The 12,300-nt window shown below is 40.5% G+C and overlaps 1 protein-coding gene across 13 annotated transcripts in view; it reads left to right on the forward strand.

Annotated features, from left to right (window-relative positions):
• The window catches only part of Pms1 (PMS1 homolog 1, mismatch repair system component), an 85,409-nt gene that overhangs the window by 53,651 nt on the left and 19,458 nt on the right, over positions 1–12,300 (forward strand). For all 13 annotated transcript variants that reach the window (XM_087567189.1, XM_087567193.1, XM_087567187.1 and 10 more), the window contains 1 exon segment: positions 8,797–8,913. In XM_087567189.1, the coding sequence (XP_087423315.1) occupies positions 8,797–8,913 (117 nt within the window).

Genomic DNA, 12,300 nt, shown 5'->3' on the forward strand with positions numbered 1-12,300 from the left:
TGACCAATTATATCATTAATTTGGAGAACGTACCATGAGATGCTGAGAAGAAGGTATATTCTTTTGTTTTAGGGTGAAATGTTCAATAAATATCTGTTAAATCTATTTGGCTCCTTTCTCCATGTCTCTGTTTAATTTCTGTTTCCATTGATGAGATTCAGGTGTTGAAATCTCCCACTACTATTGTGCGAGGTGCAGTGTGTGCTTTGAGCTTTAGCAAGGTTTCTTATTGTTATTCTTATGTAGGTGTCCTTGTATTTGGAACATAGATGTTTAGGATTGAGAATTCAGCTTGGTAGATTTTTCCTTCGACGAATAGGAAGTGTCCTTCCTTATACTTTTTCATGACTTTTGGTTTAAAGGTGATTTTATTTGATATTAGAATGGCTAGTCTAGCTTGTTTCTTCGGACCATTTGCTTGGAAATTTGTTTTCCAACCTTTTACTCTGAGGTAATGTCTGTCTTTGTCTCTGAGGTGTGTTTCCTGTATGCAGCAAAATGCCGGGTCCTCTTTAGGTAGCCAGTCTGTTAATCTATGTCATTTTGGGGGTGGTGGGTGGTGGTGGGGCGACGGAATTGAGTCCATTGATGTTACAAGATATTAAGGAACAGTGACTGTTGTTCCCTGTTATTTCTGTTGTGTTTCTTTCTTCTTTTGATTTTGTTCCAAAGAGATTACTTTCTTGCTTTTTTTCTAAGGTGTAATTTCCCTCCTGGTATTGGAGTTTTCCATCTATTATCCTTTGGAGGGCTGTATTTGTAGGAAGATAATTGTGTAAATTTGGTTTTTCCATTTCTGGTATTTGAGAGTTTTGCTGGATATAGTAGCCTGTACTGGTATTTTTGTTCTCTTAGGATCTGTATGTCATCTGCCCATGATCTTCTGACTTTCCTAGTCTCTGGTGGGACGTCTGTTGTAATTCTGATAAGTCTGCCTTTATATTATGTTTCTTAACCTTTTTCCCCTAGTGCTTTTAATATTCTTTTTTTTTTTTTTTGTGCGTTTGGTGTTTTGACTATTTTGTGACAGGAGGAATTTCTCTTCTGGTCCAATCTATTTGGAGTTCTGTAGGCTTCTTGTATGTTTATGGACATTTCTTTCTTTAGGTTAGGGAAGATTTCTTCTATAATTTTGTTGAAGACATTTACTGGCCCTTTAGTTTGGGAGTCTTTGCTCTGTCTATACCTACTATCCTTACGTTTGATCTTCTCATTGTGTCCTGGATGTTTTGGGCTAGGAACTTTTTGCATTTTACATTACCTGTGAGGTTTGTGCAGATGTTTTCTATGGTATCTTCTGCCCTTAAGAGTCTCTTTTCAATCTCTTGTATTCTGTTGGTGATGCTTGCATCTATGACTCCTGATCTATTCCCTAGGTTTTCTATCTCCAGGTATAAGTCTTTGTGCTTTCTTTATTGTTTCTATTTCCATTGTTAAATCCTGGATGGTTTTGTTCAATTCCTTCACCTGTTTGGTTGTGTTTTCCTGTAATTCTTTCAGGGATTTTTCTGTTTCCTCTTTAAGGCCTTCTACTTGTTTACTTGTGTTGTCCTGAATTTCTTTAAGGGAATTATTTATATCCTTCTCACAGTCCTCCAGTCATCATCACAAAATGTGATTTTTAAATCCAGATCTTGCTTTTCTGGTGTGTTTAGATATCCAATATTTGCTTTGCTGGTAGAACTGGGCTCTGATGATGCCAAGTAGGATTGGTTTCTGTTGCTTAGGTTCCTGTGCCTGCCTCTCACCCTACGGTGGCCTCTGGTGTTAGCTTGTCTTGCTGTCTCTGACAGTGACTTGACCCTCCTGTAGGCCTGTGTGTCAACACTCTGGTAGACCTGTTTTCTTTCAGCTGGACCTGGGAACAGAGAGCTGCTCCTGGGTTTGTGTGTCCTGAGGCCACCAGGCAAGTGTCTTGGAGCAGAAAAGTTGGTCTTCCCTCTGCTCTCAGGTGTGCAGATGCTCCTGGGACTGGCTTTCAGTTCTCAGGGCAGACAGAAACCAGAGGGTTCCTGGCCCTGACTGCTCCTATGTCCCTCTGCCCAGAGGCCACAGATGGCACTAGGCGGTTTGTGTCAGAAATGTGGGCAGAAAGTAGTTGTCTCCTCTAAGTTCTCAGAATTGCCCGCACTTCCAAGGGTCCAGTTCTCTCCCCTACGTGATTTGGGTGCAGGGAGCTGTGGCCAGGTTGAGTTCAGTTCTGGGTGCAGGCAGAAACCAGTTCCTTCAGCTGACTGCTCCTATATTCCTGTATCCAGAGGCCACTATGCAGGTTCCTCTTTGGCCAGGAATATAAGCAGATGTGGACAGAAGTGGGGGTCTCCGCTGAGCTTTCAGGATTGTCTGTACTTCTGGGAGTTCAGCTCTCTCCCTGAGGGGATTTGGGTGCAGGGAGCTGTGGGACAGGTTCAATTCAGTTCTGGGCACAGCCTGAAACCAGAAGTGTTCTGTCCCAGACTACTTTTGCCTTTGTGTGAAATAATACTTTTTAAGTGAAAATTTTACCTCTCAAGTAGAAAGTTTTTGTTAAGTAGGTAGACTGAGGCAAAAACCTAATCAATTGTAGGCTAGCTCTATGTATTAGTTCCATACCTTACCACTTGATTAGAAAAGAAACACAAGACAGTGAAGAGCCACACTGTAGAGATATTTGCTTGTCTTTTCATTTTAAGCTTCATTTACAGAGTTATGGAGAAGTAAGAGTGGTACAGAGAAGAAAAAATTCAGGTTGATCCCTAGCCCTGATACCATTCAAAACCTGGATATGGTGTTATATGTTTGGAGCATGAAGGTCAGAAGTTCATAATCATCCTTGTCTATGTAGTGAGTTGGAAGCCAGTCTGAGTTCTGTGAGAACAGGAAGCATTGTCTCAAAAGCAAGTCACTTTAAGCCTCATGATTAAGCATTTCCATGTATCTCCTTATGTGGCTACATTAGTCTTTGTTTATAATTTTGAGTAATTATATGAATTTTTAAAAGTCTGACTCCCCTTTCCTCATTTTCTATATAAAGACATACCTTTTATACATTGAGACAAATTTCTAATTATTATTTTTGTCCTTTATCTGGTAGAGAAAATAAACTCAAATCTTTAACAGTTTTAACATTAAGAACAATAAATTATGTGAAATATAAGCCTGTCATAAAGTTCCCAATTCTCTTTTTCATCTTAGAAAAAGACTTAGGACTATAGCCTTAAACACACACTTTTAGATGCTTTATCTTTGTTTCAAGTACAACAACTAGGGATAGGGAGTTATCTCAGTAGCTAAGAGGGTTTGCTGCTCTTTCAGAGGCCCTGAGTTCATTTCCTAGCATTCACACTGGGAGCCTTGTCACTCTAGCTCCTCCAGTGCCTCTGGCCTCAACAGTCTCCTGCACTGACACGCACATCTCCCCCTATACACACACACACACACACACACACACACACGCACGGTGAAAAATAATAAAAAATCAATTCCTTGAATATAGCGATTGAATTTCATACTGGTAGCGTGTATTTTTTATTATAGAAAGAGATGCCTATTTCCAGGGAGAATTAGCAGTGCCCTTCTTTAGTAACTTTTTTTTGTGTATACACATTCCCTATTCAAACAGTATATATCAGTGAAATGGGCTGGGGACAAGATCTATCTGACCAACTTAAATCAGTCTTCAGATGGTGTGCATGTAATAATATATTCTTGATGGTGCTTTTGCACTGTCATCAGACTGCCCAGAGTCCAATTCTCATTTGGCACACTCAGATGCTCCAGCTTTGTGTGACCTAGATAGAAAACATATGGAGGTGTGTGTGTGTGTGTGTATTTTTAGAATATGTTAAGCTTTCAGCCTAAGGGCAAGATATACAGAGCTCTTGAGGAAGTAAAAAGATTATGCTGTTCAAGAGCAGTGTGGACGATCCAGGAATAACGTTTTTATTAAGAATATATTACATTTTCAGCTTCTTCAATAACGGATTCTGTTTGGAAAACAAGTATTTTCTGGGCAAGCCTGGAAGTTTTGCTTGCTGGCAGATGTTTGCATTATTCATTGCTAGGCCAAATGATAGTAAGTTTGGGCAGTGCCCCTAAATTGATTGCCTCGCTGGGACATGTAGTTCATAGTAACTGCCTGTGATTCAGCGCTCCCAAGCTTCCAGTAGTTAGTGTTCTCATCACAGTAAAGAAGAAACGAACATATTTCTTGTTCTTGTGTTGCTCAGATTTTCTAAAACCAGTTTCCTAAAGTCCTTTTATATACTGACTTCAGCAAGCCCGGCAGTGAGACAGGAACCTTGGCATTAGTCAGCAACCAAGATTTATTCACAAGGTAGCTCTTCATCAGAGCAGCCAAGGTCCACAGTGTGGGCTCCCAGCCTCATAGTTACATTTCAGACCCAGGCAACGGAAATGCTTTCCTCGTAACTTTATGTAGATGGGAGAGCAGGGCGAGACTCAGCAGTTGCCCAGCATGTGTCAGATAGAAGGAAGGGAGGATGAGAGCAGAGAAAGAGGAGACCAGAGAAGGAAGTTCCTCTGTGCCAGGGCCAGAGCTGGTGCAGCTGTGAAGGGTGCGCTTCTGTGACCAGCGTCTCATCCTGCATGAGTTTGCTGTGGGGCATTCATTCCCGTACAGCTGCCGACTGTCTAGAATCTTCTCCCTACTTTCTGTTTTTTAGAATATTCTCCCTTAAGTCACCACTGTGCCTATAACAGCAGCCGCTGCCGGCATCTCTTTGTCTTTTTAGAAGCTTAATGCACATAGAGATTATATGCTAGTCAGCTGTGCTGGTTTAATGAAAATGGTCCCCGTTGGTTCACAGGGAATGGGCACTATTAGGATGTGGGACCTTGTTGGAGAGGATGCGCCCTTCCAGGAAGTACATCACATTGGATGGTCTTTGGGTTTCAGAAGCCCAAGCTAGGCTCAGTGTCACTCTCCTTTCCTGCTGCCTGTCAATCCAGATGTAGAAAATTCAGCTTCCTCTCCAGCACCGTGTCTGTCTTCACTGCCATGGTTCCCATCATAAAGATAATGGACTAAACCTCTGAACCTGTAAGCCAGCTCCAAGCACATTTCCCATTATAAGAGTTGTGATCATGGTGTCTCTTCCCAGTAGTAGAAACCCTGAAGCATCAGCCTAAAGATACCTTATCACCCAGCACTTATGGCCTACGTACTTGTCCAGGAGAGATGAAACATGTCCGCACGAAAAATTCAGTGTTTATAGTGGCATCATTCATAATGGTCCAAGCTGGAAACAACCCAAATAGCCATACATTTATGAAAAATGCATCAGACATGTATCATGAATACCCTTCAACCATCGAAAAAGGATAGGGTTGTACACCACTGGTGAAATTTCAGAACATCGTGCAAGGTCTTAATAAAACACTACATATTGTGTGATTCCATTCATATGACAGTGAAAACAGGCAATTTTATGAAGAGAGTAGTGATTATGAAGACATGAATAAGTCGTTTCTGTTTGATGATTTTTTTCTAAAATTGTAGTACAGATGCCACAAATCTGTAAGCAGGCTGTGTAACAAACTATCGCGCCATAAAACTGTTCTACTTGAAGGGAGCAAAGGTCGCTTCAGATTTCCTCGAACAACATAGCAAAGTCTGTACTTGTCAGCAGGTGCAGCCAGTGCAGGGAACCCGCGTGTTAACCAGTGAAGACACAGGTAATTGTAGCTCCAACAGGGTGCTTTCCCCAGAAAACTCAATAGATAATTCCTTAGAGCACTGGTTTTCAACCCTTCTAATGCTGTGACCACTAAATACAGTTCCTCATGTCGTGGTGTCCCTCCAACCATAAAAACTATGTTCGACACTACTTCATAACTGTAATTTTGCTACTGTTAGGAATTGTAATGTAAATATCTGTGTTTTCCAGGGGTCTTAGAATGATCTTTCAAAAGGGACATGGCCCACAGGTTGAGAACCACTGCCTTGTGGATCATCCACGAAATTCAGCGCTGCCCTTGATATGAGGGACACAGCATTGTACAAACTGAGTGCATCATTTTTCCTTTCCCGACAAACCTGTTCTAGTCAGTACTGTTTGCTGTGTAGGATTCCTGACATTTCATCCTCTCAGGACAAAGTCCGGAAAGACTCCCCAATACTTCCTTCGACACTTGAAATCATCACATCATATAACATCTCTTTCAAATCCTTCAGTTTACTTCACTGTCTTTTTTCCTCCTACTGGTATGTTGGTTCTGTTATCTCAGTTTTAATGTCACAGCTTACAAGGGAATTGCCTTACAATCAATAAGTAAATGAATAAATGGGTAAACTAGAAGTATAATTCTTTTGTAAATGTTTTTCTGGGCTTGTAGTCAACCACATTTTCAAGAATGGAAAGTAACTATACCACAGCTAGTCCAACAGAAACCACAGTTCCCAGAGACCTCAGGGAGCATTTTATGAATGAACTTTACTCATTTCTCATGCTCACTGTCAGAGAGCTGGGACTCTCTGCCTTGGATAAATACTGTAACAGTGGTTTGTGTTTGTTTTTCTAACTTCAGATCTCACTAAATCACTCTTGCAAAACAACCATGTCTGAGTATGTTTTGTCCTTAATTGATTTTTCCAGTATTATGTACAAGAAACAGTAAATGTGTCATGCTGTGGTTAGCCGTTCAGTTTTGCTCTTGGACATTTAACTTTATTTCCAGCCTACTCTGTACCGTCATGCTTTTGTGTGTATTGTTCCATCAGTCAGCAATGTGTTGCCTGTATTTATTTTATAAATTAATTTAAACAGTAATTGGAAATTCCACAGGACATCACATGGCCTCATGGTAATTATCAAAAAATGCATTTGTCAGTCAAACACTTTGCTGTTCGAAGGATTCTTTGTAACTCCTTAAATCCAAGTTGGTTCCTAAATTACTGCTTTCTTTGACTAGAAAATAAATGTTGGAATATGAAAAAATAGGTTTAGAGACAAAAGGGAGGGAGGGGGAATAGAATTGGTTCCATGACTGAATGTCTGTTTCTTTAAGAAAGTTGGTTTCTTTGAGCTTTGATTTATTCAAGATAATAGACATCCAGAATGATTATGAAAATATACCTAAGTTTATGGATCAGAGGTGCCTTAGTTGTAATTATCCGACCGTGTAAGTAGAACTCTTGGAATGCACTCAGGTCCTTCCTTATACTCTTGAGTCATTTGTCTGCTGTATGGTTTTTCTTTGAGAGTCCAGACGAGCACATCCTTCCCTTCTGCTTTTACTGTGCATAATACCAGGAGGATGGTCTGACCACATGGGTCCCTGGCCTTTGCTAAGGACTCCTGACTGACTTGTTTTGGTACACAGCTTGGTTCACTCCTCCTCTCTTTCCCTTTCTCTTTTCCTCCTTGTCTTTGTATATCCCGACGCCATGTGTAGTAGACTTCTCCCTTCATTTTTAACAATTTTCAGAAGAAAAAGAAAATTCCCAAAGAGTGTACAGGTTTATTGAGTTGTCAAAGTTCTACATTGGATTACGAAGCAAAATTTATTTACATGTTTTTTTTTTTTTTTGGTCTTTTTTTTTCGGAGCTGGGGACCGAACCCAGGGCCTTGTGCTTCCTAGGCAAGCGCTCTACCACTGAGCTAAATCCCCAGCCCCTATTTACATGGTTTTAGCAGCCTGGTTTATTAACAACTTCTTTTTCTGATACTGGTTCTGTTTTTCTGGATGGCATAAACAAATGAAAGACTACATCAAGCAAGCACACATGTGCATTCACACACACACACACACACACACACACACACACACACACACACACATGATGAACTTACATGCCTCAGGCCTCCACACCAACTTGCCAGTACAGTGTACCCCTCTGCCAGGAGGCCAAGTTTGTCACCCCTCTGCTTCCAGTAGACATCACTCAGAGCTCCTAAGAGAGATGCACAAGCCTATTATTTGACCACTACCCAAATTACTGCCATTTGGACCTGCTTGTACTTTTAGAACTGTGGCCAATCTCCTGACTGTTTAATATGGTGGTCGCATCTTGGTTGCCTCGGAGGAACTGCTTGCTATAGAAGACTCTTCTGTGCATGACACTGTCCTGTCTCTCCTCTTCATTCGCTGTGACCTTTCCTGTTCCCTACCCCTCTTCTTGTCCCCAGGATGCTGATAATGTTTTCTCTTAGGTTCTTCAAATATTTTCATCAGGACATGCAAGAGACTGAGTGACTATTTGTGGGACGGGTGAATGTTTTCTATACTGACAATTTCTCAAGTGTTTTCAACTCTAATTGGACACAGCAACCTTTGTTCTAGTCTCTTGATTATGTCTCTTGATCTACCTACAATGTGCAATATGTAGCATGTAAAATGGATCTAGGTAGCATTTATTTATGTGAGATTCAGTCAATTATAAGTTCTCTGTTTATTAAAAGTACCCGAAAACATCATTTTAAAGTGCATTTTGCTTTCAAACTCTTCACAGTCTAACTATTTACAATAATCTTATAGCATTGCTGTCAATTCTGGGAGGCCAGGGAGAAACCTTAATTGTAAATATACCTTGAAGTATGTATTCTAAGAGTTAGAGGGAGAATATTTTGTGAAATTTTAAGGAAAGGACTGGGGCTTGATAAGGTTATACATTTCTGCATGTACAGCTAAAAATGTAGAACCAGAGTTTGTTCTTTTAGACCATAGTTCCTGAGTTCCTTCTGAATGACACAGAAAACAGTGAGGGTAAATGCTCAATATGTAAACGCTGTAAGTTTTCAAATTCATATAAACCTTAATTGTACCACAACACATCTATGTTTCCTTGTCCCTAGGCAGTTATTTGGCAGAAAAGTAGAGTTCCAGATCACAGGATGGCTCTAATGTCGGTTCTGGGAACTGCTGTCATGGGCAACATGGAGTCTGTTGAGCGGTACTGTGAAGACTCTCAGGTAAACAGCAATGCTCACCTTTCAAAACTCTCACTGGTGGTAAGAAGTGTTGTAAGGCAAGCAGCAGAATGCGAAGCCAACCTTCGGGGCCTTGGTTACCTTTTTATTTACGTTGATTTTTTTTGAAAAATGATTTTTCAATTCAGAATTTTCTCTTTACATTATAGAACAAAAAAAAACGTAGATATTATTTATCCTTTATTTCTCTTTCTGATTGTGAATATATGCCCAGGTTGCCTTCTGTTGGTCTTTCAGATTTAGATAGGACATTTAGCTCTGTACTGCCAAATGATGCCACCTAACTTAACTTGCTCCTCCTTCATAATTTCATCAGCTGTGTGTGTGTGCGTGTGTGTGTGTGTGTGTATGTGTGTCTGTGTGGGTGTCTGTATGGGTGTTTGTGTGTGTGTCTGTGTCTGTGTGTACATGTGTATGTGTGTATGTATCTGTGTATATTTGTCTGTGTTTATGTGTCTGTGTGTGTCTGTGTGTGCACACGTGTGCACATATTCATATCCATACATATACACATAGTCCTGGGCATTGAACCTGGAGCCTGGTGTTTGCGACAGACACTATTACACTGAGCTATGTTCTGAGTCCTTCCCCCACACTCACCCCCATTTTTATTTTTCAGTCATGTCTCGCTATGTTGCCCAGCATAGGTTTAAACTCTGTAGTATTGAACTTACAGTCCTCCTACCCCATCCTTTTAGGATCTGCAGTTGCAGGCTTGGGCTGCCAGTCCTGGCTTTAACATATTTCATATGTAGTTTTCTTTCTCAGAGCTCAGGGTCTAACCTAGCACATCACACCAGTGGCGGGCCTTCTGTTCCCAGCCCTGGGGTTTTGTTACATGTTGTGTGCTTGTCTGTTTCCACCTTTGCTCTAAACATTGATTGTAAGTATACCAAATCAGTACGAAGCCTGGTCCTACACCAGGCTTGCATTTCCCCTTAGGGATCCAGCATTTTCTCTGTTATGCCACACAAATGAGAATCTTCCCACTCCACTAATGGAATATATTGTCCTTTGTTATATTCCCACCAGCTACTCAAAACTCGAGTTGTTTTCCCCTCATTTGTGTTTTATGTGTTCTACTGCATGTAAACGCTTATGTTTCCTAAGGTTCTAATGGTTAGTGAACTTGTCTTTTTGTCTCCCCTTTTCATGTATTCATTCTGACATTCTTTTTGCCTCCTCTTATGTAATGGCCCCTGAGCCTTGGTGGGGTGTAACAGCAGTTTCATTTAGGCCCAACGCCACACCAGCACTTACTCTTGTCGTTTTTGTGGAGTTTTGCATTAACACCCCACTGTAGTAAACTTCTTTGATGTCTAGATATAGCACAATCCAGGAGTACAAACAGTATTAGAAAGCTGTTTGACAGCATGGCCTTTTAGCAAAACTGTAGTAGTTTTGCTATGATTTCCCAGTCAAGGGCCCTTAAGCAGGTTAACAGAGCAAGGCATGAGTTTCCTCTTACAGAACAGACCTCAAACATAATCAGAAAATGGTTGCTTGCCTCAATTCCAGCTCTGCCATCTTACCACTTGCCTCTGAAGTTATCGTTATAGCTAGCAGTATTCACAGCTTAGTAAGACTGTTAATAATACCCCTACCCCGACCTATGTAGCAATTCTGGCGCCATGGCAGCTGGACAATAGGGAAGAAATTTGTAGCTCAGCTCTAACTTAATTTTTATGCCCTGGGATCATAACCACTGAATTCTGGTGGGCAACCCAGAACAATCCGCATAATTCGTGTTGTTCAGGTGCCTCTGGGGCCTCCCTGACCAGTAGAAAGGTGTCCCAAAGCTGGTACACTTTAATAATACATGACCTCTGGGAAACATCACCCATGTCCATGGAGGGCGTCTCCTTTCAAAGATTATATTTTAGATTAAGTTTTAAATAAGTTAATAGAACAATTGTTTCCATATGGCTTTTTTCATATCCTCTTAGTAGTGTTTGCCCCTTCTATCTGCCCACCACTTCCCCTACTTGTAAGTTTTATAATAATCATTTATGTTTCACTGCTGTGCCAAGGACATAATGCTTTCAATCTGGAGACACATTTTCCTTAGCCACATAGGATTTATACTTCTACCCATTATCAGTCCCCCCACCCCCGCCTATCTCTCCTCTGTCTCTCTCGTCTCTCTGTTTCTCTCTCTGTGTCTCACCCACCCTCCTCTTATTTTCACTGTTTCCCTCTTCCTATGTGTTCTGTAATTCTCGCTATGTCTCTATATCTTCAAACTCGTATTGATTACATAAGAAGGCAAGTTCAGCTTCTAAAAGTATTTTTATTTAAATGTTTTTATAGCTTCTTTGTGTGTGTGTGTGTGTGTGTGTGTGTATGTGTGTGTGTGTGTGTTTTCAAAACCCTGAATAAAGTTTTGTTTTTAAAGTATTTGCTCCTTAAACAATTTTTATTTCATTGGAGATAAGCTTTGTTTTGCTTAGAAGGTCTTGTTACTGTAAATCTCTGGTTCCCTCTCCATTTTCCTTTTGTTCCATACTCCTGATTCTCTGTGTTTTTGCTCTGTGGAAATTTTAATTGGGAGTGTGTCTTCATGCCTGCTGTTGACTATCAGGTTTGTGTTGAGTGATCCTTACCTGCCTGTCTCTCTATCATCTGCTTATCCATCCATCCCCCTACCCAACTATCCATAATCTACTTATCCATCACCATCAGGTCCACATGGGATCTTCCATTCTCTCTTCCTGCCTTCCTTTATTTTAATTTCAAAGACAAAGTTGAATTAATTGTAATTGATTTATGATACATTGTCACTATGTAGTTTCTTTAGACAAGAGACCCTTTATTCGTTGCTATTTGTCTGAACACTTTAAGCCTGTTGGCTCTCTAGTGCATGATGCTTATAGTAGGTGAGTTGGAATAGCCTGGGTAAATCTGAATTGTCCTTGGTTCCCTTATTTTCCTGGGACTTGGTTGTTTGTGTGTGTGCTCATATTCTAGATACTTCAGATATCCTGATAGGATCTGTAGGCTAAGAGTGTTGGATATTGCATGGAAGTTGTTAGGATTAGTGTCAAAGGCCTGTTCTTAGATCAACTAAGGCAGATCTATACTCTTACCCAATCCTTACACTCAAGTGTGGAAAGCAGTTGTCTAGACATTTACTACCTGTGATTAGATATGTGACTGGGATTCACATGAGTCACCCCTGCAGTAAGTAAATTTTTCACTCTGTTTTGAGACATTACCAGATAATTTTTTAAATTTTATTTTTGGATTTTTTGTTTGTTTGTTTTCTTTTCCCTTGGTTTTGCAGACCAATTTATGTAAAGACTTCTGGTAATCTCTCATAGACAATAGGAATTTTGCTTTCTCTTCACATGCTTATTTTTGTATGGAAGA

This window comes from Rattus norvegicus, chromosome 9 (genome assembly GCF_021556685.1).
Source record: "Rattus norvegicus strain SHRSP/BbbUtx chromosome 9, alternate assembly SHRSP_T2T, whole genome shotgun sequence".
In the NCBI taxonomy this organism is placed as follows: Eukaryota; Metazoa; Chordata; class Mammalia; order Rodentia; family Muridae; genus Rattus; species Rattus norvegicus.